At 40.4% G+C, this 25,455-nt stretch overlaps 1 protein-coding gene across 1 annotated transcript in view; it reads left to right on the forward strand.

Annotated features, from left to right (window-relative positions):
- The window catches only part of LOC117396760 (olfactomedin-like protein 2A), a 91,954-nt gene that overhangs the window by 33,780 nt on the left and 32,719 nt on the right, over window positions 1-25,455 (forward strand). The window contains exon 2 of the mRNA XM_059005443.1: window positions 19,033-19,296. Within this exon, the coding sequence (XP_058861426.1) occupies window positions 19,033-19,296 (264 nt within the window). The remainder of the gene's footprint in view (window positions 1-19,032; window positions 19,297-25,455) is intronic.

A 25,455-nucleotide genomic window follows, 5' to 3' on the forward strand; every position in this document is an offset into this window, starting at 1 on the left:
GCGGGTGATAACAAATAAACAGTGACTGTGGTGTTGTTGTTCCCGGGTAGTGCTGGCCAAAGGCGACAGCTCCGGAGACATGTTAGCCGTCTAGTGAATTCATAAAACAAAAGACAATTACTAACAGTGCTAACTAGAAACAAAACACTCACAAATTATTTTCAACACAGTTCAAAGGGAATCTCTCCCAGTCCTTCCAGTTCCGTATGTGGCTCTGAAACCAAGCGAAGGAAAAGATTTACAATTCTCCGGCCCCTTTATGCTATCACGCATGACCCCTTGGTAAAAAATTGCAGCTGTCTCTACTGTCTGCAGCTGCTACATCGTTTGCCTTCCAGGTCAATACGTTCCTGCAACAGAGACTCGCCTTCTTCCAGACTGACCGGCTTCCCGGCCCGGGGAAAGAACCAGCCTGTCCAAAGCCTTTCCCTTTCGCTGCTTAGCGCCCTCACAGGTCGGGAGGGAGATTTACAACTAAAACTCATTATATTTCTGTCACACTCATTAATAACAATAAAAACTGGAAGCAAAGGAAAGTGATTGCTGTGTCTAATGAAACTTGCTGTAGCCTTTCTGTTTTAACAAATAACAGAAGTAAATATACATGTTGCATTCTGTCCCACTATAGCAGGTGTAGATAGAGCAATGTGTAATACTATTGGAAAGCGATTCCGCCTACTACTCGATCAGAAAGGATTGATCATTTTGAAACAAGTACCATTTCCTTTTATGTCATGGCCGCCAAATACAAATGTATGTAAAAATGCCATAGAAATGTTCTTGTAGGCAACAGACGCACCCATCCCCTGCTGTGGTGGGTTCAGTTAGGCCTGACCGATAGTGGATGTTAAGTGCGGTCCTATGTCGGACCTGGTCTGACATTGCAATTATTCCTATCCGGTCCAATGTAGGACCCTGTCCGACATCATCAAAAAGACGCAAAAAACTGGTTTTTAGTCGTTTTTTCTCCAGAAAAAGCCAATATAACCATTCAATGGCCGAGTGGGAGCGACAGGAGCCGAGACGAGCCGAAAAAAAAAAAAAAGTGCGTATCTCATGATTAGTCATACTTGCCCCTTGGATCAGATAGGGGCGGCCATAATGGAACAAGCTGCCTGTGACTGCATCAGCGCTCAGAGAATATCACGGACATTTGCAGAGCTTTTTTGAGATGTTAAAGTAATAAAATAATGACTTGGATCGCATTAGTGAGGCGTTTGGTGATGAAACGAGTGATCAGGAGATGATTGATCGGTATGTACGACTATTATTATTATTATTTATTTATTTCTCAGCGTATGTAAAAGCTATAGCGAACGAAAGGGTGGGGCGGGGCTGGAGATGCCTAGTGAGTGCTTTGTTGATATGCAGGGCCTTTTAAACCCGTTTGACTGTGTTAAAAAATACTTTTAAACAGCGCGTCTAAAATTAACTGCACGTGTGAAAATAAATTGGACCTGACGCGCCTGACACGCACTTAATAAATGGACTGCAGAGGGTTAATTCCCATAATATTAAAACTTAAATACATCATTAGAGATACAGTAGTGCTGACTCAGAGTGATGTTACGTTTCTGTAACATTCTGGGATTAAAGTACCCCAGTGTCACAAGCCAATCAGAGTGGTCCCTCAAACTACACAGTAAATGCAGATTTATTTGGTGTTTTATTTTTTCCTCAAATTGAGGGTGGGAAATTTGGCCTGCGTCTTAAATTCGAGGGCGTCTTTAATTCGATGGAATACGGTCATCATCTTTGGGGAGAACGAGAACATCAAGTGAAGAGCTGAGCTGCTAGAAACAAGGCTGTTCCTGTATAATGAAAGTTACAAACTCACTGCATGATGTGGATTCTGACGTCAGTGAGTTTTTGCAGGTCAAAAAGAAAAAGAAAAAACACTAGTTTTTGTTTTTATTGATCACTGTCCATGCGCAGAAATCTAGTACATATTTTTCATAGGATTTCATCTACCGCCAGAGGCAGCTCAAATCTTTGTAAAGTATATTTTATAAGTCCCCTTGTTTATTATTTACAGCTATGGCCAAAAGTTTTGCATCACCCTATAGAATGAACTAATTTAGTTTCATAAAGTTGAATGAAACTTGCTGAATAATGTAAATATTGAATTGCAGACTGTTTTGTAGCTTTCCAATGATACTTAATGAAAAACATATTCATGTCAGATTGGATTAGTTCAAGAAGTTGTATTTTAGTAAAATAAATTGCAAGTAATATGTAGCGTTTTCTAATCCAATTCCGCAATGAAACTGAGTAGTAGAGTTTGACAGGCAGGATTTTCAATCTAGCTGTATTTATTTATTTATTTAACTTTAAAAGAAGCTTTTTGTAGGGTAAGGTGTACTGTATCACTGTAAAACCAAATGGTAAAGAATTAAACATTAAATTCAACACCTACAAGAAACAGATAATAAACATGTCTTGATGTTTATTTTGGTAGCACAATTAAAATTAAAATACACACTGCTTACACCGTGTAACAATTTTATTTATTTTTTTGGTTCCTGGGTAGTAAGTGTTATTTCCTAATTGCTTATGCCTCAAAAGTATAGAAAATGGCTATTATTCCCCACAAACTTTGCTTTTGTGACCAGGACAGTGATATTTTGAAATTTACCTATTTTCCAGAACATTCCAGATAGATTCAGTGCTGAATAAACTTGGAGTAACTTCTAGAACTTTCCAGAACTTTCCAGTAATATAAATAGTAGTATAAATACAGGGGCCTTAAGCCCACCAGTTTAGTTTAGTTCCAGCTGCCTAAGTGGATACATATCTGCATTTTTCTGAGATGGCATCAAGAGGCTGCAAGCATCCGGCAGACGCATTTTGCTATGTCTGTGGCCAATTTATCAAGACAAGAGCGAAAAAGTACTCCGTGGAAGCATCTGCTAAGATGTGTGAGGCCTACAAGGCATATTTCGGCATGCCTGTCGGGGATCAAGACAAACCCTGGGCACCTCATTTCACCTGCGAGCACTGCAAAAAAACTCTGGAAGGTAAGATGGACAGTTGTTGCTCGGAATTTTATGTAATAAAATTTGTTAAAATTTTTAAAATTGTAAAAGTTTTTAATTTTAAAATGTTTTACAATTTTCAATGTTATTGAAAAAATATATCATATATGAAAAATGTTGCGAGAATCTCTTACACATTAGTCATGGGTGAAATAAATGTATTTTTGTAGGATGGTACAGAGGGGAAAAGAGAGCCATGAAGTTCGCTATCCCAAGAATTTGGCGGGAACCCACTGACCACTCAAGCAACTGCTACTTCTGCATGGTGGACCCTTCCAAACTTCTGACTGGCAAGAATGCACCTGCTATCACGTATCCGGACCTTCCTTCATCCATCGCCCCGGTGCCACACTGCCATGAGCTCCCCGTACCCACTCCTCCGGAGAGAGAGCAGCTGTCTTTAGAAGAGAGCAGCAAGTCAGAGAGCGAGGAAGATGTTGTATATCCAGATGACAATTTCAGAGGTGGAGCTGAGGAGAGAAACCCATACTACTCCAACCGAAAAGACCTCAACGACTTGATTAGAGATCTTGGTCTCACCAAGTCCAATGCCGAGCTTTTGACATCTAGGCTCAAGCAGTGGAACTTGTTGGATGAAAGCGTGCAAGTCGCAGATCAGAGGAAGCGTCACCAACCTTTTTCCAGCTTCTTCACTCGTCAAGATGGGCTCTGCTTCTGCCACAATGTGACCAGTCTGTTCGAGGCAATCGGAATCGCCTGTAACCAGAATGAGTGGCGCCTCTTCATTGACAGCTCATCCAGGAGCCTCAAAGCCGTGCTGCTCCATAATGGTAACAAGTACCCGTCTCTTCCCCTGGCTCACTCAGTGCAATTCAAAGAGGATTACAACAGCATCAAGACCTTGCTGGACGCCTTGAAGTATGATGAGTACGGCTGGGAGGTCATAGGAGACTTCAAAATGGTGGCATTCCTGATGGGTCTCCAAGGCGGTTTTACCAAGTTTCCCTGCTATCTTTGCCTTTGGGACAGCAGGGACACCAAGGCGCACTACCACAGGCGGGACTGGCTACAGCGGACCGAGTTCTCCGTGGGGAGGAACAACGTCAAGTGGGAGCCACTGGTGGACCCCCGGAAGGTGCTGATGCCACCACTGCACATCAAATTGGGCCTTATGAAACAATTTGTCAGAGCTCTAGATAAGGAGTCGGCAGCCTTCAAGTACCTTCAAGACTTCTTCCCTAAGCTGTTTGAGGCAAAGGTCAAAGCCGGTGTCTTCGTCGGACCACAGATAAAGAAGATCCTGGAGTGCAATGAATTCCCCAAGAAGCTCACTAGTAAGGAGAAAGCGGCTTGGAACAGCTTTGTCGCAGTGGTTCGGGGCTTCCTGGGCAATCACAAGGCCGAAAACTATGTGGAGTTGGTTGAGATTCTGGTGAAGAACTACGGCACAATGGGCTGTAGGATGTCCCTCAAAGTCCATTTCCTTGATGCTCATCTTGATAAATTCAAGGAGAACATGGGAGCGTACTCGGAGGAGCAAGGCGAGCGCTTCCACCAGGATATACTGGACTTTGAACGCCGCTACCAAGACAGTATAACGAGAACATGATGGGAGACTACATTTGTGGGCTGATTTGTGAAAGTGATTTACAGTATAATCGTAAATCTCGAAAAACTACTCACTTCTAAATCTTTTGTATTACTTTAGTATAAATACTCACCCCCCTGAGTCAATACTTGTTAGAAGCACCTTTGGCAGCAAGTACAGCTGTGAGTCTTTTTGGGTAAGTCTCTACCAGCACATCTGGATCCTGCAATTTTTGCCCATTCTTCTTGGCAAAATTGCTTAAGCTCTGTCAAGTTGGATGGGGACCGTTGGTGAACAGCAATTTTCAAGTCTTGCCACAGATTCTCAATCAGATTGAGGTCTGGGCTTTGACTGGGCCATTCTAAGACATTCAGGTTCTTGTTTTTAAACCACTCCAGTGTAGCTTTGGCTGTGTGTTTAGGGTCATTGTCCTGCTGGAAGGTGAACCTCCGCCCCAGTCCCAGGTCTCTGGCAGACTGAAACAGGTTTTCCTCTAGAATTTCCCTGTATTTGGCTCCATCCATCTTGCCCTCAATCCTGACCAGTTTCCCAGTCCCTGCCGATGAAAAACATCCCCATAACATGATGCTGCCACCACCATGCTTCACCGTGGGGATGGTGTTCTCAGGGTGATGAGCAGTGTTGGCTTTGCGCCACACATAGCGTTTTGCGCTATGGCCAAAAAGTTCAATTTTGGTCTCATCAGACCAGAGAACCTTTTTCCACATGTTTGCTGTGTCTCCCACATGCCTTTTGGCAAAATCCAAACAGGATTTGATATGGGTTTTTTTCAGCAATGGCTTTCTTCTCGCCACTCTTCCATAAAGCTCAGCTTTGTGGAGCGTCCGGGTTATAGTTGTCCCATGGACGGTTCTCCCATCTCAGCTGTGGATCTCTCCAGCTCCTTCAGAGTTACCATTGGCCTCTTGGTTGCTTCTCTGACTAATGCCCTCCTTACCTGGTCATTGAGTTTTGGTGGACAGCCTTCTCTAGGCAGAGTCGCGGTTGTGCCATATTCTTTCAATTTTTTAATAATGGATTTAACGGTGCTCCGGGGGATGTTCAAAATTTGGGATATTTTTTTATAACCCAACCCTGATTGGTGCTTCTCCAGAACTTTATTCCGGACTTCTTTTGATAGCTCCTTGGTCTTCATGATGCTGTTTGTTTAGATATGCTCTCTAACAAACTCTGGGGCCTTCCAGAAACAGGTGTATTTAATCTGAGATCATGTGACACTTTAATTGCACACATGTGGACTCCATTCAACTAATTATGTGACTTCTGAAGGCAATTGGTTGCACCAGAGCTTATTTAGGGGTGTCACAGCAAAGGGGGTGAATACAGTCAAGACTTTTCAGTTTTTAATTTGTAAATAATTTTGAAAAATATGTAGATTTATTTCCCCACTTCGACATTATGGACTATTTTGTAGTGTAGATCAGTGACAAAAAATCCTAATTAAATCCATTTCAATTCCAGGTTGTAACACTACAAAATGTGGAAAAGTCCAAGGGGGGAGAATACTTATGCAAGGCACTGTATATACATATATATATATTTGGTGGAATTATACATATTTACTTAAACAATAACATGCACAAAATATTACGATCAGACAACAGAACAAAATGTGTTCAGCATTAACCGAAATGTTTGTTTACTTGACTTTCTTGCATTTTTCCATCAGAATGTATGATTCAGTGTTAACAGCTATGGGTGCACCTTGGTTTATTGAATAACAGCCTTCAAAACTAACTGAACCTAGTCATTAACCATTCACTATAATTGCCTTTCATATTATCCTCTTTTTGCTAACAAGGGGAATAATAACAGTCCCCTGTTAACTGGCTCTGGACATGTTTAATCCGACCCAATGCAAGCAGGAGATTGAGGGACCCTTTAAAATGATTGTAGTAATGAGCTGCTAATCCTATTTAACCCACTCATTGTGGAGTATGTGGTCTAGTTGTAAGAACTGAAGGAAGGGTGGGCTTGGTTTGACATCAGAGCTCAGCTCAAGACTTTCTCTTGACCCTATTGTGATGTCATGATCATACCAATGTATTGACACAAATAAACCCTAGCAGGACCATTAGCTGACCAAAACAATGGCAACACAATGGATCTGGAACAAATGTTGCACAGTGGTCCTTATGGTAGCTTATGGAAGACTCCAAAGCCACAGCAACTCCATAATGCATAAGTAAATATTTGAAGTTGAGAAATGAGGTGTAATCAGCGATCTTGTGGGTGCTTTGCTGTCTGGTAATCCCTCAGACTAACTGCATCTCTGTTGATCCCTCCTAGAAGTTTGGGGCTTTTATCACAGAGGGTGGTCATTAGTTCAAGCTTAATCTCTTCCACTTGGATGTTTCTTTTTAAAGACCTGGTAATTCCTATGACCATTAAATGGGTTCTGAGACTCGGCCAGTGTGCATTTTCTATTTTAGTCATAGTTTGTTATGTATAATGTTGTGTGATTTTAGTCTAGTCTTTGCCTGTCAGTCTAATTAAGTCGTTCTCTTAGTCCAGTTGACTGAAATGGTCAGATTTTATTCCAGTTTTACTCAATGGATGTTGTTGGAGTCGGTCTTAGACTAGTCAACTAAAATTGTCCCGAGTTTTAATCTAGTCTTGGCAACAGAAACTTAGTCTTGTATCAATTTTTGTTGGTGTATCAAGATCAGACCTTTGAAATGCAGCAGAAGACAAGATAAGAAGAACAATATACTATATATTATGTATGTAGCAAGCATAAAGAACCACCTTTAGCTTTATGTTTATAAAAAATATAATGAACATACTAAAATGTTTATACAATGTGTTTTAAAGATACTGACTTTTTTTTTAAGTTACTGAAAAAACTTAATTTATTTGATTGCATAATAACACAAATCTAAATTATACTTTGTGTATAGATAAGCTCTGGATCAGTAAACTTTCTTATTCAGTAACACTGAGTCAGTTTTGGTACCTACAGGTGTTTTATTCTAAAAGCAGTACAACAGTTCAGTGCTTTATCAATGTTAGAAGCAATAGTCCAATAACTTTGTATCTCAATCATAGGCGTCTAACTGTTAAGTGGGGGGCAAACTGTAAATAGTGCAGCGCTGACTACTGGTCAAACCACTGTACGTGTGGGGAGCGTTTTATTCTGTTCTTAATTATTCTTTTTTTTTTTTTATCAATGTCGGACTTCTGGCATCTTCTGAATGACTTTCCTTTTTTTATTACATTTCAAACCGTTTAAAGGCAAAATCATAACAAAACATAGAATAATAGTGTGTGTACAATGAGCACAATATATTGTTTTCCTCCCCTGTGCACGTTAGGCGCCTATGCTATCTGTGCACGTTAGGTGCCTATGCTATCTGTGCACGTTAGGTGCCTATGCTACCTGTGCACGTTAGGTGCCTATGCTACCTGTGCACGTTAGGTGCCTATGCTACCTGTGCACGTTAGGCGCCTATGCTATCTGTGCACGTTAGGCGCCTATGCTATCTGTGCACGTTAGGTGCCTATGCTACCTGTGCACGTTAGGTGCCTATGCTATCTGTGCACGTTAGGTGCCTATGCTACCTGTGCACGTTAGGTGCCTATGCTACCTGTGCACGTTAGGCGCCTATGCTATCTGTGCACGTTAGGTGCCTATGCTACCTGTGCACGTTAGGTGCCTATGCTACCTGTGCACGTTAGGTGCCTATGCTATCTGTGCACGTTAGGTGCCTATGCTACCTGTGCACGTTAGGTGCCTATGCTACCTGTGCACGTTAGGCGCCTATGCTACCTGTGCACGTTAGGTGCCTATGCTATCTGTGCACGTTAGGTGCCTATGCTACCTGTGCACGTTAGGTGCCTATGCTACCTGTGCACGTTAGGTGCCTATGCTATCTGTGCACGTTAGGTGCCTATGCTACCTGTGCACGTTAGGTGCCTATGCTACCTGTGCACGTTAGGTGCCTATGCTATCTGTGCACGTTAGGTGCCTATGCTATCTGTGCACGTTAGGTGCCTATGCTATCTGTGCACGTTAGGTGCCTATGCTATCTGTGCACGTTAGGTGCCTATGCTACCTGTGCACGTTAGGCGCCTATGCTATCTGTGCACGTTAGGTGCCTATGCTATCTGTGCACGTTAGGTGCCTATGCTATCTGTGCACGTTAGGTGCCTATGCTACCTGTGCACGTTAGGTGCCTATGCTATCTGTGCACGTTAGGTGCCTATGCTATCTGTGCACGTTAGGTGCCTATGCTACCTGTGCACGTTAGGTGCCTATGCTATCTGTGCACGTTAGGTGCCTATGCTATCTGTGCACGTTAGGCGCCTATGCTATCTGTGCACGTTAGGCGCCTATGCTATCTGTGCACGTTAGGTGCCTATGCTACCTGTGCACGTTAGGTGCCTATGCTACCTGTGCACGTTAGGTGCCTATGCTACCTGTGCACGTTAGGTGCCTATGCTACCTGTGCACGTTAGGTGCCTATGCTATCTGTGCACGTTAGGCGCCTATGCTATCTGTGCACGTTAGGCGCCTATGCTACCTGTGCACGTTAGGTGCCTATGCTACCTGTGCACGTTAGGTGCCTATGCTATCTGTGCACGTTAGGTGCCTATGCTACCTGTGCACGTTAGGCGCCTATGCTACCTGTGCACGTTAGGCGCCTATGCTATCTGTGCACGTTAGGTGCCTATGCTATCTGTGCACGTTAGGTGCCTATGCTATCTGTGCACGTTAGGTGCCTATGCTATCTGTGCACGTTAGGCGCCTATGCTATCTGTGCACGTTAGGTGCCTATGCTATCTGTGCACGTTAGGTGCCTATGCTATCTGTGCACGTTAGGCGCCTATGCTATCTGTGCACGTTAGGCGCCTATGCTACCTGTGCACGTTAGGTGCCTATGCTATCTGTGCACGTTAGGTGCCTATGCTATCTGTGCACGTTAGGTGCCTATGCTACCTGTGCACGTTAGGTGCCTATGCTACCTGTGCACGTTAGGCGCCTATGCTATCTGTGCACGTTAGGTGCCTATGCTACCTGTGCACGTTAGGCGCCTATGCTACCTGTGCACGTTAGGCGCCTATGCTATCTGTGCACGTTAGGTGCCTATGCTATCTGTGCACGTTAGGTGCCTATGCTACCTGTGCACGTTAGGCGCCTATGCTACCTGTGCAGGTTAGGTGCCTATGCTACCTGTGCACGTTAGGTGCCTATGCTATCTGTGCACGTTAGGCACCTAGGTCTTCATCAAGGGACTTCTGTATTAGTGTCGTCGGCATCACAGAACTAATAGTCTAATTCCTCGTCGTCAAGTCAAGTTATATCTTCGCCATATCTAGATAACTGTCTGTTTGTCTTTGTCTTTGTCATACCTAGTTTTTTTGTCCTCTCATTGTCTTTGTTGACTAAATTAAAAATGTATTGTTGACTAATAATTGTCAGTATTATCGTTAATGAAATGAACATTGGACTCGGCTGTGTTCCTTATTGAACCCCACAGGGGTGGCACCTACACAACAGCAACATAGCGGGGGCAGTGGTACATATGCGCTGTGACAGGCTGCATCCGCCCCTCTACTTATTTGGATTTTTTGACGTATTATGATTTAAATGTATTGTTTGGTGTTTAAAAATACGGTGTTTATTATTGTTTTACAGCATGAATGGGGTTAAAATTCCCCATCCAGCTTAATGCATAGATAATGTGGCCATCTCCAAATGAATAAAGTGATCACCAATTTGGAGATGGTCATGTATATATAAAGAGTGGATCAGCCCCTCATTTGGGGTTGGTTGGTTGGTTGTTCAAAGAGGAGGAACATAAGAAGTAAGATATAAAATTACAATTGCTACTTGTGCTGGATTTTGACCAGCATGGTACTTGTTTGGGGTTTGTTTGTTTTGGCCACAGTGCCGTTTTGTTTTGTAAAGTGTTTTGTTTTGTTTAAATATTTGATGTATTATTAAAGAAAGAGCACACTTGCGACTCAACCGTAGTACCTTGCCTGTGTGCGGTTACTTCCTGGTCTGTGACCTCACCACTCGACCATCCTGTCACAGTCACACATACATTTGTAGACATACTCTGAGGATGTAGGTCATGGTGATTTACTTTTTCATAATGCCGATTTTACTGATCTTGGTGGTATCTCCTACTGCTACTTTAAGTAAATTACTCCCTGCATAGGCACTGACTGAGAGGGCCATCTCTTGACCCCTTGAAAGACCTTGAATAGCCTCAACAAACAAAAACCTGACCTCAGTAGAGCACCAAAGCGCCTATTATAAATGAAATAGACCAAAGGCACGAGGCCCAAGTCAATGACTTGTGGCACTGCAGATGCGCCTTCAGAAAGACTTTATATCTTGATCAGTTTAGTTTGACCAAACAGGTGTCAGAGAGGTTTTCATTTGTCTTGCAACTAATTGGCCTCTTTCATATTCCATAGAAAATAGTTAGTGTTTCAAACAATTCCGTTTTTAAATATGTTTTTCATCACTTTCTGCTGACAAAAGGATGATGGGTCTGCCTACAGTGTAGAGCCGCAACAGTACACATCCGCACCCTTTAATATTGTAGTGTCTAAAAGCTGGAGGTGTGTTGTTGACCTAGCTTTTATTATCAAACTTTTACACCGTTTTTAAAATGGTACAGCATTACACTATTGCAGGTGGATGCTGAAAGCAGACAAATACTTTGCAATTACCCTAAAAATGACTTTCACGTTGCTGCCAAGAGCTCTTTACTGAGATAAACTCCTGAGACATATTCCCATCCCCACTGCCTCATTTTCATTTGATCAGAGAAGTTTCCCAGAATATTGCTACATTAGTGGAACTGTTTTTAAACTCACGCAGCCTTCAGTTTCACATGTGACACCCTTTTTTACATTTATTTCCGGTGTCCCAGGAAATAAGTTGATCGGAAAATAAGTTGATCAAGCTCTAGAATTTAAAGGGGAGGTTCCATTGTTTCTAATGTAAACAAGCCTAGGCTAGGAAATAAGTAGATTGAGCCAGGAAGTAAGTTGATCGGATATATTAATGAACAATAAATAATTTAAAATTAATTTATATAAATTAGTAGATCGGATTTATTCGGCAGTATGCTGCTAGATAAGATGATGTGAATATCGCTTTAGATCCGATATATTAGCCTAACAAAAATGCATAATTTAAAATGGCTTTTGTACGTATAATTTACATTAACATGTAGATCGGATATATTCGACAGAATTACGCTAGATAAGGGAATGTGAATATCGCTGTAATATATATATTGGCAGCAAATAAATAATTTAAAATGAATTGTATGATTGTATATTTCTGATTGTGTATTTCTGTTTGTGTAACAAATGTTAACTAGCAAAATGTGTTGCGTATTGACGTTATTTTGCATTTCTGGAGGTGTTTTTGTTTTGGGAAGCACTACAGTATGGACAGCAGGTATGCGAGCGATTTGTCCAAAAGTTAAAGCATGAGTTTCAATCATGGAAAAAATTAAGCTCCATGCTGCGATTACTAACTAGGCCACGGTGCACATCAATCACACAATGTACTTGAAAAACGTTGCTTATACAGTATTATTATTTTATATTTGCTCTTTCATTTATTTTTGAACAAAAGTTATTGTATTTCTTGCTCTTATTATATTACTTGTATTGTAACACTTGAAATGTTTTTGCTTACGATTGTAAGTCGCCCTGGATAAGGGCGTCTGCTAAGAAATAAATAATAATAATAATAATAATAATAATAATAATAATAATAATAATAATAATAATAATAATAATTTTTACATACAGTGCTTTGTATAATTAGGACAGGAAACGAACAGGAGACTGGTTATCATAGTGCATGTATTTCAATTACAAGTTTGGGAAGAAGCAATACATTAATTAATTAAAGACTAGAGTTAATGTCTTTGCTAAACCGTGGTAAATACCTGTAGTTCAATACCAACCAAGATTTTGTGATGTGAGAGAGATCATACAGTATATGTAGGCTACTCTATATCAGCATAATTTTAAAATGGTAAATCCCTGTAGTGCAACAACCAATAAGACATATAACGAGAAAGAGATACAGTATATTGAATTAAAGTGAATTATCACGATTTAAAATCACGTAGATATGGACATATATACGGTATCTCTCTACGACTTGCCCTGCTAATAATATTATGGATGCAGCATGTCATTATATTACGGAAACATTTTAATTTCGATTAAAGATTGACATTTTGACGTGTAAAATAATTTAATATAAATAAATCTCTGTGATCACACATAAACTACATCAGATTGACATTGATGTTATAGAAACATAAAAAGACAGAGGTTTAATACAGTTTACCATAGAAACAGTCGTCGATCACACATTTTAAAGTTCATATGAAAAGACAGTGGCACGAACACACACCAACATACACAGTCTAGTAAATAAAACGGCCAGATAAAAATAAAAAGCCATGCAGTGAACCTCCCCTTTAATCAAACTGTAGCCCCGCCTTACTTTTGTCTACTTTTGCCTTACTGCGCTTACGCGATCAACTTATTTCCCGGTCAACTTATTTCCTGGGACACCGGTACCATCTTAGAATCTGCAGTATTGTACACTCTAGATACCCCTCCTGTGCCATAATAGATATTCCTATTATTTTTCATTTCCATTTTCTTGCTGCTCGCTGGTGGGAGAGCCATCTCTCTGTACGCTAGTAGTTTCCATAACAGTGAATTATGCTTCCATTCATTTTTCATGCATTTTAATTAACAAGTTCCCCTTATCTGGTCATTGAGACAAGAAGTGATGTAGATGACTTGCGCCAATTAAGCTTTTTAATGAGAAATGCGTTCATTAATGACCTCATCTACTCAATATCAAAGCATTAATGGACTGATTTAATTAACACATTTTGTCTGAAAATCACTTGCTACTAAAGCTCTCATTACTATACCACAAGCTTGATACAATAACACTGTTTTTTGAAAATCCCCCAAAAATCTTACCTTAAACAAGGAACTGATCCACTTAATGTCAACAGATTATTATTCCCCTATCTAGCTCAACTGGGAACCTGTTATTCATTAGGGAATGTGCCTCAGCAGGTATTCTTTTAAAGAAAATGTTCAGTACTACCAGGTGTGAGATGTGTACACTTTAACAGGCTGATATGGACTTATTTGGAACATTATTCATATTAGCATTCCATTTCTGGTCTAAAGGTTTCTGGGCCCCTGGTAAAGTGCTTAGTTTCATCCTGGCTGTACATTTTTATAGGCCTCTACATATTACCAATCCAGACTGGATGTTTTTAGACTGTCTTCACACCCTGTTGCTCTCAGATAAGTATACAGAGAAAGGGAGAGAGAGAGACAAAGAGAGAAACAGTTTTGTTTTTGATAAATTCATATTTCATTGCACCATTATGTTGACAAGTATAAAAGGTGACAATGGCCTAAAAAGTAGAACAACCGTGGTTATAAAAAATGGTGCCGTGGAACTAGAGGACTACTGGAGGCCCTGCTTCAGCATGCTGAAATCAGTGATTTCTTTAAGCCATATTCGCTGCCCAGTTGTAAACCTGTATTCCATAGAAAACATGCATTGCAAAATGTTGGCATTCACGCAAGAATCCTATGTGGATAGGGAAGTGTGCACTTAATGGTGAGCAGTTTTTATTATTATTATAGCGAGCTGTGACTGTTTTATATTCTGAACACTGAAAATCTGCCTGCAACCTCAAGCATCTTGAAGTGCCACTTCATTGAATCTACCATCACATGAGATGGTAGAGCCAGAAGAGCCACATCCTCCCCATTCTGTTAGAGCTCAACTAGACCATAAAAATGTTACATGTAGTAGGCACTAGAAGAATATGTGAAGACAGAAAAGAAACATGAATGAATTCCAAACATTAATCAGATAGGGTTAAAAAGATAGGGTTTTGTAAATAGGGCCTATAATTTCACCAGAGCTTGGCCTGTCGTGTTTGAAGCTTGAGTTTCCTTAATCCCATTATATTCAGTTGACTTCTGCTGGCCATATGTAAAGTAATGCCCAGAAACACTAAAGTAAGTGACTGTCTTAGGGAACTAGAAGTGAGACAACAAGCAGTGCAAGGGTTGAAGTGCATAGACAGCAGTGCTTTACCTCGCAAACTTAAACTCTGGTGCTTTCAGTCTTCTGTGGCCACTCACTGTGTATGAAGTTTCCTTGACAACAGTAGATAAGTTGGAAGCATTAATCAGTTGATACATCAGGGAATGGTTAGAAGTCCCACGCTGCCTCAGCAGAGTGGGACTGTATGGTAAAGGGATATTGAAGCTGCCAGTCTCAGCTCTAACCAAAGAGTTTAAGTGCACCACGGTTCGATTGGAAATGACATTGCTTATGGGTTGTCAAGGATTTGTGGCACACTCCACAACCCGGTTTCTCAGAGACATCAGATTCACTGGTCAAGAGTTGCGATGCATAGTGAAGAACTTGTCTGAACCAGCACAGAGGAGCAACAGCTGGCTCTGGTTGAGACAAAAAGATTCTGGTTGGGGACCTCAAGCATTGTAGAAAGAAAGCAACATCGATGGAAGGTAAGTAAGCTGGGCTTAGTTGAGTGGGGGAAGGAGGGGGGTGATGCTGGGACGCCGGAATCACTGTCGAGTCCTCTTAAGGTGTCGTGGGCTAGTCGACGAAACACCAAGGATGGAAGGTGCCCACTTGAAGACCCCAGAGAAGTACCCTACTTAGCTCAATCCAGACGGTTGTCATGCTGATGCGCTAGGGAGGCCGCACTGTGGTTGATCCCTGGAGCCAGCATTGCAGCAGTTGTGTGTGCTGATGCACCTGGGAGGGAAATTAGGCTGATCCCTGGAGCCAGCATTACACTTCAGATGGATATCTACATCATCAGATGGAATGAAATGCAGATGGATCACATTCGTTTACAGTAAAAGAAGTTGGTGTTTATCTTGGCGAGAGCTGAGTCTAATATCAGCATGAAGTTTTAACACCTACTCTCATGTAATGGAAATCAAAACCACAGCACTCTGGTTTATTTGTTAGCATGTCATTTCCAATTACCAGAAACCAAACCCTGGTGTTTGATTTGGAAAGTTGAAAGGGGCCTGAAGCAGAATGGGGTTGGCATCTTCAAATAGGTGCATAAACAAGAGGTTTAACCCAAATGCCTTTGTGTGACATGTTGCCATACTGCTATTCCTACAAGAATTAGGGTATTTGCTGTCAGAATCTCTTAATTATGGAGACTTATAAAGGGGATTGACTATTGTCTCCAGATGGAATTAGTGATAACTGCTCCTGTAATTAACACTAGGTAAGTAGAATTAGTAGTAAAAGGTTATTGTTCCTTTTAAAGCAGTTATTGTGTGGGTTGTATTAGCTTCACTCTATGCACCATATAGATCCATGTGAAATTTAAAGATAGCATCTATAAAATAACTTAAGGTAGTTTTCTTTTTAGTAGTGGTTGCTAGCAACCTGTGATGGAAATATAAAGAGTTCTGGTTGTAAATCTCTGGTTGTAAATCTCCCTCTCGACCTGTGAGGGTACTAAGTAGCGAAAGGGAAAGGCTTTGGACAGGTTGTCCCGACCGTTCATTCCCTGGGTCGGGAAGTCAGTCATTCTAGAAAAAGATGAGACTCCAGTGCGGGAATGTATTGACCTGGAAGGTAAACGAGGTAGCAGCTGCAGGCAATAGAGTCAGCTGCAATCGTTTACCAAGGGGTCATGCATAATCGCATAAAAGGGGCTGGAGAATTGTAAATCTTTTCCTTCGCTTTTGGTTTTGAAATAGACCCGGAAGGACCCGTGCACTGTGTATTAAGAGTATCATGAGTGTTTGTTTGTTTGTCTTGTCTATAATTGTTACTTGTGTGTTTATAGACTGCTAACACGTTCTGGAGCTGTTGCTAAGGGCCAGCACTGAACCCGGAACAGCACTGCACTATTTGTCACTCTTTAAACTGTATCACCCACCACGAGCACTACAGCACGCACCCTACTGGTGACCGCGGTTGTATATAGTGGGAGAGATACTGTGTTTATTGTTTAGGTATGCAATCCCTGTTACTTTTCTCCGTGTTTTACGCATCGCTGTGTATAACCAGAGTTTATTATTTGGTCACCAGACCTGGATTATAACTAAAATAAAACGTATATTTTTCCATACCAGATTACAAATCTCTGTCTGTTTATTCCTGCACTGCATCACCTCTGCACCTGTACATAATCAGCAACCACTTTGCCACACAACCATACTGTCTACACTTCAGTATGCATGCTGAACAGAGAGCATGGACAATCAGCATTGAAATGTGTTTGGGGATTTTTAGTTCACTATTTGCTATGAAAAAAAGAAACTGTTTAAAAAAATCACATCCACATTTACCATAATGTGTGCATCTTTCATATAGGTAAATACGAGATCCACAAAGGTTTGGTAATACATATTAGCTAGGATTTACTGGAATTATTTTGTTACATAAATGATCACATTATGAAGGGAAGGCAAGTAATTAATTGCACCTTAAGTGGAAATGTAAAAATAGAAAATGTTTCCCATCTTTAATCACTGTATAGTCTCCAATTAATGAGTTCCAATTGCAGATCACAAAGTTCAGCGGTTATCCCGTCTGCAGAAATCGCATTTGATGCACTCCAATAATGTCTTTGAAGCCAGGAAAGATGAATGGCTGCAAGATTGTTTGGCACCTTAATCCATTGCTACAGAGAAATGTATTGAAACATGTTCTGGCTAGAGCCCTATAATAGAAATGCAAACCACAGGCATTTTACACTGAATTCATACACTACTCAAGAGGACATGCACTGTCAGATCCAACAGCTTCTGTTAAACCTTCCCCGTGGCACAGAACCTAATAAATAAATCTGCCTTTAAATACTCCGCAAGAATCTACTCTTGTAAAATATGTTTTTCACTTTTTGAGCAGTCCAGACCAGTACCCATGCCTTGGAAAGCACACAACTTCATGATGTCAGAGGCTATTTCATCAGTGTTCAGACAGGAGGTCACGAGCTCCACCCTCCCTGAATGCTTTGCACAGTACATGTGCCAAACGAGATCCGTAGTACCGCAGCTGTTTGAAATAAGGATAGAATTGTGTCTCTGGAATGTTGTAAACTCCACTGTGGGGTTTGATTCCCATGCACTGTACCTGCATTTCCAGTGTGAATAAGAAAGTTCCTGATAAAAGCATTGTGATTGTTTGATTTATAAGATAAAACAAGGCACCTATTCAACAGACATAAAATAACAATTTAGAAATACGCATAAGCTAGTTGAAAAGGTTGGGTTGTGAAGGAGTTCTTTTTTTTAAATGGGTGTATATTTTATCAGGTCTGGCTGTTTGCTGAACCATGTAGAATTACAGGAGTATTGTGGATGCATTAATCTTAACCCCCTCACCCCGTTTTTAAACTAACACTTGAATTTGTGGTCATGCAATTATAAAAATACATAAATAATCTCAGAGAATGTGGCTGTTGTACCACAGCGCATGCCACAGTATGTCATTATTAAATATATGTTTTTTGAGAACCACTGAGATTGATATTGTATTTCCAAGGAGTCCTGGAATATTCAGTTTAGTACCTGTACAACCCCAGTCCTTGCCTTATCCCAGGGACTGTCATCCCCTTAAAGACCATTATTGCGGGGCAGCCTGTGTACTGACGAGGTCTTTAAGCAGGGTTATTTGAAATGACCACAGTACCTGTAAGCCTACATAGTGGTTATATACTGCAGTACTGCGTTATTAAAACCACATGTGTGCTTTGCTAGCTCTTCGTGGGTCACTAAATCTTGCTTTGAACTGATGACAGCATAAGCCCTCGTATTGCAAACTTGACCAACAGGCCTCTTTGAAAATGAGTGGATGGAGTGTAGAAATATGCAGCTTTATCATTGTCTTATCGTACTGCTGGGGACAGTCTGGATCTCAAACAGCAGTACAGCACAGACAGTTCTGGTAAACTGGTGTTCCAAATGGTACTACACCTTGCTCACATAGATAAAGAAAACACTTGAAAATACGCAATGAAAACAACTTTGAAATTCAACCTGAAGCCATTTATTTCTACTGCCAAATTCTTCTGATTTCAGAGTACAGCCAAGGCCAATTAGATGGAGATTTAAACCCGACTGCCTGCAATTTTTTCAGCATGCCAGGTTCTGCTTGAACATGCTATAGTAACTATAGTATTCGGAGTTAAACTTTCCTGTGGATTTAAGTAAAGTTGTATAAGGGTACATTCATGTGTTAATTACTGTTTGATGAATGACCAAAGACCATTTTAAAACAAGGTAGCCAGAGATACCGGTCTTGATAGCTGAATGATCTGTACATTAGTCAAACTGACAGGCCTTGCTGTGGCTTTTCTAACCCTCTTTTGCTGCTTTTTGAACCAGGTGTTTGGAGACACAGACCAGGTCCGGATGACATCAGAAGGCTCGGACTGCCGCTGCAAGTGCATCATGAGGCCCCTGAGCAAGGATGCCTGCAGCCGTGTCAGGAATGGGAGCATGCGTGTGGAGGACTTCTACACGGTGGAGACAGTGAGCTCCGGGTCTGACTGCAAGTGCTCCTGCACCGCCCCTCCAGCCTCGCTCAACCCCTGCGAGAACGAGTGGAAGATGGAGAAGCTGAAGAAGCAGGCTCCAGAGCTGCTCAAGGTAAAAAGCGCAAATTCAAAGACCTCACACTAACATGGCGAGCCCCGCAGAAAATGAAGTCAACTAGTCAGTAATGTAACAGTAATAAAAGTAATAATAGGAATTTAACAGTATAGTCAGTATAAAAAAACAAAAAACACTCAATTGTTAGATGTAAAAATACAAAAAAAAATTGTAATATTCTTAGTCACATATTTCTTACTTATCAATGTCCTAATGAAGGCTTCTAGTCAAAAAGTTTGTTAAAGAATTTAGGGTTATAATTTCAAAGCATTTGCTCCAGTTTTTAATTAGCTTATATTTTTTATAAGAGGTAAAACACCTGTTCATTTTACAAAACTAGAATCAAACAGCTAAGCTATATATTTCATGTTCTCTTAAAGACTCCAAATGTGTTTTGTTTTTAATTTTGTAACATTAGCATGCTTTTTTCTTCTTTCAAAAATTAGGAGTTAATTAAAGAATTCTACTAGTCTACTATTCTATTTTTATAGAGTCTTCTTCAGTTTATAATTTACTCCATGTTATGTCAAAATGAGAAAGAAACAACTTGTGTGTTTGAGACATTGTTACAGCATGTACCAGTTGTTAGATTCATGTTTTATGTAGGAATACCAAAAGAAAACTAGAAGTTCAAACTAGAAGTCTTTTCAATGTTTCTAAAAAGGAGCTGAAACATGCATTTTTCTCCTTTCAGAAATTTGAAGTATATTACATACTGGAGTTAACTCTGTACAATCAAGTACATTACTCTTTTAGTATTCAAGAAGAATTTATAAATATTACAGGCAGGGGCATCGTATACAGTACAGTAGAACACATTCAATTCCAAACTGCTTAGATGTGCCACATGTCCCACACTTGCTGTCTAACTGTGTGCTCACAATGCGATGTATAAATGAAAAGCACATGAATCACTGTTAAATCCAGAGGCCCATGAATCATGCCACTACTAGGGGCCCCACTGAATTACATTTACTTGCCTCTCCCAGACAGGCCACCTTTCAGCTGTTTATTACACCACTGCTGTCTGCAGGACCTGAATCCCTTTAAGAAAAGTACTACATGGTGCTAATTCTGAAGTAATACTGCTAAAGCCAGAAGACATTGCACCAAGTACTACCCCATTTTCTGCTTGAGTTCGTCCAAGTCAAACCAAGCAGTACATTATTTATAACTAGGGTTATTTCTTTACTCATATCAAGGTAGTTGAATGGGTCTTTGGTAGGATGATACAGACTTCTTATACAACAGTTTTACTATAAAGCCATGTAGATGCACATACTTTGCAATTTTTTTTTCTATGATTCTGAAAATTGTCAATCAGTTGGATGTACACATTTGGAAAATTGTATGGCTGCTTTGTGACATTACACAATTAATGTGTAAATGTATATTCTTAATCTCATAACACAGTACATAATGGAAACTATTGCCTTTTCAAGGGCTTAGAACCAGAGGGGTGAAAGTGACATTTTCATAATTTTACAGGAGAGCAATAATAAGATTTTGATTGTTTGTGTTCAATTGCTATTTAATAGTACATGCACAGTATCAATATAATTTAAGAAAATGAAAGAGTTTAAAATATTTTTGAATTTGAAACTTCAAAAAGTAAGAATAGCACCAGAAATGTTGCTTAAAAGTTTGATTTTCCATAATAACACTGAGATGAATACCCACTGCAGAGAAGTGTGGGTTTCTTCACTAGTTCTATACCAGACTTGTGTTTCTTCAATTTAATAACAATGAATAAATCAATATGTATCTTAAAATATAAATGTTTACATATACTGTCATATTTCATAAATTATATTTAAAAAATACAGTCAAATATAATTTACAAGATTTTCTACAATTTACATGATCTGGTTTTTATTCTGTAGTGAATTCATTGCTTGAATCCTCAATTTACTGAGTTAAATATCCACAAAAGTTAGGTACTGTTTTACACAAAGCTTTATTTTTTTATTTTTTATTTTTTTTATAAATGTAGTCGTTGCCAGTTATTTTTATTATTTTCTCCCAATTTGATATGTCCAATTATTTTTAGGCTCTGCTCACCGCTACCTCTGTCCTCTGAAGCGTGTGGCATCAGCCGACCACTTTTATTCACACTGCGGACTCACCATTATTATTATTATTATTATTATTATTATTATTATTATTATTATTTATTTCTTTATTTCTTAGGAGACGCCCTTATCCAGGGCGACTTACAATCGTAAGCAAATACATTTCAAGTATCACAGTACAAGTAATAATACAATTAAGAGCAAGATAAATACAATGACTTTGGTTCAAGCAAGTACAAGTGTGACAAACCACAATTCAATAATACAGCAGATAACAGTGACAGTGATAGTTACATCAGGATATGATTAATTACAAAATACTACAGATTAAACACTTTGCAGATTACAGTACTCTGAAGTACAGGATTAAATGCAGTAAAATAGGGGGCAGATAAGAGCAAGTAAAGCGCATTTAAGGAAGGGTGATAGTGTCTCAGGGGAAAAACAGGAGTTCTACAGGTGGTGTCTGAAGAGGTGAGTCTTAAGGAGGCTCCGGAATGTGGTCAGGGACTGGGCAGTCCTGACATCTGTGGGAAGGTCATTCCACCACTGCGGAGCGAGGGTGGAGAAGGAGCGGGCTCTGGAGGCAGGGGAGCGTAGAGGAGGTAGAGCCAGTCTTCTAGTGCAGGTGGAGCGGAGAGGTCGAGTGGGGGTATAGGGAGAGATGAGGGTCTGGAGGTAGCTGGGTGCAGTCTGGTAAAGGCATCTGTAGGCAAGTACAAGAGTCTTGAACTGGATGCGAGCGGTGATCGGGAGCCAGTGGAGTGACCATACAGCCACCCAAGAGCTACAGCGTCGGAGGACAACGCAGCTCTTGGGCAGCTTACAGGTAAGCCTGCAGGCGCCCGGACAGACTACAGGGGTCGCTGGTGCGCGGTGAGCCGAGGACACCCTGGCCGACCAATTGAGCGCCGCCCCCTGGGAGCTCCCGTCCACGGTCGGCTGTGGAATAGCCTGGATTCGAACTCGCGACGTCCAGACTATAGAGCGCATCCTGCACTCTAGCGAGTGCTTTTACTGGATGCGCCACTCGGGACCCCATACACAAAACTTTACAGCTTTTCTCAGTCATTTTGACTCATCTGCTGTCACTCAGCCATCCCATAATGCAACACTCAGTGCCAAGAGGGTGTAAGTGTGCTAGTTACGCCCTCCTGGCACTAAGTTTACCTAGATTTTGCAGTTGTGGCTTTATTACTTTCTCACTTTATTCAATGCAGTTTGTGATTCCTTTTGGCACCAGATAGCTCTCATCAAGAGCTTTAATTTGATATATAATATGCCATTTGTCAAAAATGTCACTTACGCCCCTCTGGTTCTGAGCCCTTGTTTTTATTTATTTTTATATTTAAAAAATGTATGCAAAAGTGTTTTGTATAAAACCATTGCAATGCCATTGATGTTGATTTGATAAGGGAGCATGTTTGCCTTTAATTTTCAGAGTCCATGTATTTGAAACAGTGATGGAACAGATTAATATATTTAAGCTATTAATATATTTATGTAAAGTGCTCACAAAGGAACTTGCAGCAGAATTTGGGCTACGTGTTGTTTGTCTACAAATTATGCAATACAAACATTCTAGATTTACATCTGCAACAGCTCAATGACTGCACATTAGTTTAGTAAAAACTAACATTCAAATTAGCCATGTGCTGCTTATTTTCAGTAGTGCAAAATGACAAAAGCAAACAAACAAATGAAGAACAAGCTCAGGAGAGCAAACAACTCTGTGTGCTTGTCACTGCTGCTTCAGCACATACAGTTGCTTAATGCTGTGTGTTCTAAGTAAGCACATACTAAGATCACTGAGCTGCTTAGAGGGAGTGGAAATGAGCATTTTTAAACTAAGAAGCATGTATTGTACCATCGAAGGACATTAGAGAAGAGAGGGAGTGTTGTCTGTAACCCGGGAAGAGCCTTTACGGAGGTCAAGCGGCACATCTCCTCTACTCAGCTCCTAGATAACATTATAAGCAGCTTGGATCTGATTCAACCCCACACAGATATACCAAACTGACAACACTCGGTACCTGGATATCAGCACGACGACTTGATGGATGAAGCATGGTCAAAGGATTGCCGTTTCTGATACCCATCAGTGACATTCCAGGAGTTCATCTGCTCTCGTCTCTCTGCATACTCAGATAGTTGTCTGCTTGTATTAGAAGACTTGTGTGGAATTTAGCAGACTGTTGAGCAATCAAGCAGACTGGTTCTTACTCGCTATCAGTGTTTGTTTTTGTTTTTTAATGTAACCATTCTTCTAACAATAGAACAACCTCTACAGTTTTAGAATTGTCAGTGGTGCTATTAAAACACCGTTATCATTTCTGATAGCATTTTTTCTACTTGTCTCTTCATTGTGACTCACTCTGCAAGGTGAAGGGAAGACGAGTACTGTATGTTTGATCACAAACAGAGTGCAAGAGAGGACACTCTTATAACCACAGGAGGTTGTGCTGCCACACATATAAACATATAAACGAGTCACGACTTCTAAACAAAACAAAATCTGAGCACTTCAAGATTAAACACATTTTATTATAATGTTATTTTTATTTAATATAAATTCTGCACGAGATACCACTGTTCAGCAAACATCTTTTCAGTGGACTGTGACTTATAAAATTAAAGTGTTTTCTGCTTAAACTGCAGTGGTTACACCAGATCTGTTTTGATTTAATTTAACCATTGAAAATGTTGAAACTACAGTATGCTTGACTGGTGTTTTGGACCTGGAAATACCTCGTTTCCATAGTCAAGCCAACTCGAGTGCACTCAAGTGCTCTCGGGTTAGACTGAATTTTCCAAAACTCGAGTTGAGGTGCAACGCGGGTTGGCTAAAAAAATAGTGTTTCCAGGGTTTCCTGAGTTTCTCGGGTTATTACATGAGCTGGACAAGTTGCGAGAGGTGGCCAGACAGTAACCAGATTACTGTATCATCGTTACTGACATTGTAACATTGTTATCACCCAACACAGCAATGGATACTTTTCCAGAAAAGTCTGCAGACTGTCTTGTGATATTGGACGGTGTCCTAAAGTCGCATCTAATCTGTCATAATATCAGAATGTTTTGAGATTGTTTCCGCTTTTGTTATTGTGGTCCTTGATTTTTCTGTATTCCGATTTTAATTTTTTTTTTATTGTTTCCCTACATTGAAAGATCTTTCGCTGACTCTGAATGACCCGATCTCCCCAAACAGTAGTCAGTGATAGCGTTTCATCATGATTCCACGTTACACAATGTGCTGGCATGTTAAATTGTGTGTGTGTTTTTTTTTTTTTTTTACGGTGTTAAATTACATGTAAGCGATTACACTATGTAACACAATTTTTGTTCCTGGGTAGTAAGTGTTATTTCCTAATTGCTTATGCCTCAAAAGTATAGAAAATGGCTATTATTCCCCACAAACTTTGCTTTTGTGACCAGGACAGTGATATTTTGAAATTTCCCTATTTCCAATGAGAAAACGGGCGAATTTGTGTCTTTTCATTCACATAAAGAGAAAAAAACAACATATGAATCCAAATTAACATGTATTTATACTAAAGTAATACAAAAATGACTACAAAAGATTTAGATGTGAGTAGTTTTTTGAGATTTACGATTATACTGTAAATCACTTTCACGAATCAACCCCCAAATGTAGTCTCCCATCATGTTCTCGTTATACTGTCCTTGGTAGCGGCGTTCAAAGTCCAGTATATCCTGGTGGAAGCGCTCGCCTTGCTCCTCCGAGTACGCTCCCATGTTCTCCTTGAATTTATCAAGATGAGCATCAAGGATATGGACTTTGAGGGACATCCTACAGCCCATTGTGCCGTAGTTCTTCACCAGAGTCTCAACCAACTCCACATAGTTTTCGGCCTTGTGATTGCCCAGGAAGCCCCGAACCACTGCAACAAAGCTGTTCCAAGCCGCTTTCTCCTTACTAGTGAGCTTCTTGGGGAATTCATTGCACTCCAGGATATTCTCTATCTGTGGTCCGATGAAGACACCGGCTTTGACCTTTGCCTCAGACAGCTTAGGAAAGAAGTCTTGAAGGTACTTGAAGGCTGCCGACTCCTTATCTAGAGCT

This window comes from Acipenser ruthenus, chromosome 31 (genome assembly GCF_902713425.1).
Source record: "Acipenser ruthenus chromosome 31, fAciRut3.2 maternal haplotype, whole genome shotgun sequence".
Lineage (NCBI taxonomy): Eukaryota > Metazoa > Chordata > Actinopteri > Acipenseriformes > Acipenseridae > Acipenser > Acipenser ruthenus.